The sequence below is a fragment of the Phalaenopsis equestris genome, unplaced genomic scaffold, assembly GCF_001263595.1.
Source record: "Phalaenopsis equestris unplaced genomic scaffold, ASM126359v1 Scaffold234953, whole genome shotgun sequence".
Lineage (NCBI taxonomy): Eukaryota > Viridiplantae > Streptophyta > Magnoliopsida > Asparagales > Orchidaceae > Phalaenopsis > Phalaenopsis equestris.
Window position 1 is genome coordinate 61,090 of NW_018252848.1, and position 1,344 is coordinate 62,433.

Consider the following 1,344-nt stretch of genomic DNA (forward strand, 5'->3'; position numbering starts at 1 on the left):
AATGCTTCTCCCTTTAATGAAAGCTGACTGGTTCTCACAAATAAGCTTGGGAAGGAGGGGTTGGAGTCTGTTTAAGATCACTTTACTAATCATTTTAGATAACACATTTGTGAGGTTAATGGGCCTGAAAAGATCCCAAGAGATAGCAGAAGAAGATTTGGGAATTAGAGTTATGTTGGAGCTTTTAAAATAGTTGGGAAGATCCAAACCTCTGAAGAAACCTTGGACAACCTTTATAATATCATCTTTAATGATCTTCCATGATTTCTTATAGAAATCAGTAGAAAATCCATCAGGATCAGCAACTTTGGAGCTATCAATGGAAGCCAGAGCAGACCAAATTTCCTCTTCCCCAAGGATAGATGTCAGATCCAGTCCCCTCATGAAGTTCTCATCCCTGTAAAATAAATCCTGTTGGATGGTGGGCCTAAGAGCAGAAGGTTGTTTAAAGAGTGTTTGGTAGTAGTTAACAGCCCTAGCAGCAATCAAGTCATCAGAATGGAGCCACTTGCCATCAGTCTCCTTAATCTTATGAATTGTGTTGCACTTTATTCTAAACTTGATACAGGCATGAAAACATTTTGAATTTCTATCCCCTTCACAAAATCTGGTCTTAGCAGCCTTTTGGGCAAAAAACTCCTCCTGTATACAGTTGACATTCATCAACTTTTCATTTGCTATCAATAGATCCTTCACCACATCAGGGGTTAATCTCTAATTCAGCTTCCAAAATAGCAACAGTCTTTTCAGCCTCCACTTCATTTAAGTTGATATCTCCCACTGATTTCCAATTCCAGTTAGATAAGTGTCTGCCTAACTTCTTTTGCAGTTGCCATAACTTAATCAGAGGGTTGGAATGGTGACAATCCCTACAAACCAATGAGACCTGATTAAGGAAGTCTTTGTGGGAAGACCACATGTTGAGGTATCTAAAACTTGGCTTGTGCTTGACATTTGATGCAGAAATTTTCATAAGCAGTGGTCTATGATCTGATCCTGTCATGCTGAGATGCTGCACAGAAGTGTGAATGAACTCACTAAGCCACATGGAATTCACAAAAATTCTGCCTAACCTTTCCCAAAGTTGACCTCTCCTCCAGGTTGAAGGTACATAAATATAGTTAAAGTTTCCACCAACCATCCAAAAAGAGTTACAAGAGCTACTAATAGCCTTAAGACTCTCCCAAAGCTCCTTTCTAGCACTAGGAGAGCACCCAGCATATACAGAAGTAGCCAGACCAGTCTGGCTCCCAACTTGAAGCTTGATATGGAGGAATTGTTGGTGATCCCACAGTATACTGCAAGACACCTCCTCCTATGTAACACCCAAATCTTGTTATTAAA

The 1,344-nt window shown here is 40.0% G+C and overlaps 1 protein-coding gene across 1 annotated transcript in view; it reads right to left on the reverse strand.

Annotated features, from left to right (window-relative positions):
• The window catches only part of LOC110039051, an 18,998-nt gene extending 18,335 nt beyond the window's left edge, over positions 1-663 (reverse strand). The window contains exon 1 of the mRNA XM_020743998.1: positions 29-663. Within this exon, the coding sequence (XP_020599657.1) occupies positions 29-663 (635 nt within the window). The remainder of the gene's footprint in view (positions 1-28) is intronic.
• Between the last annotated feature and the right edge of the window lie 681 nt (positions 664-1,344).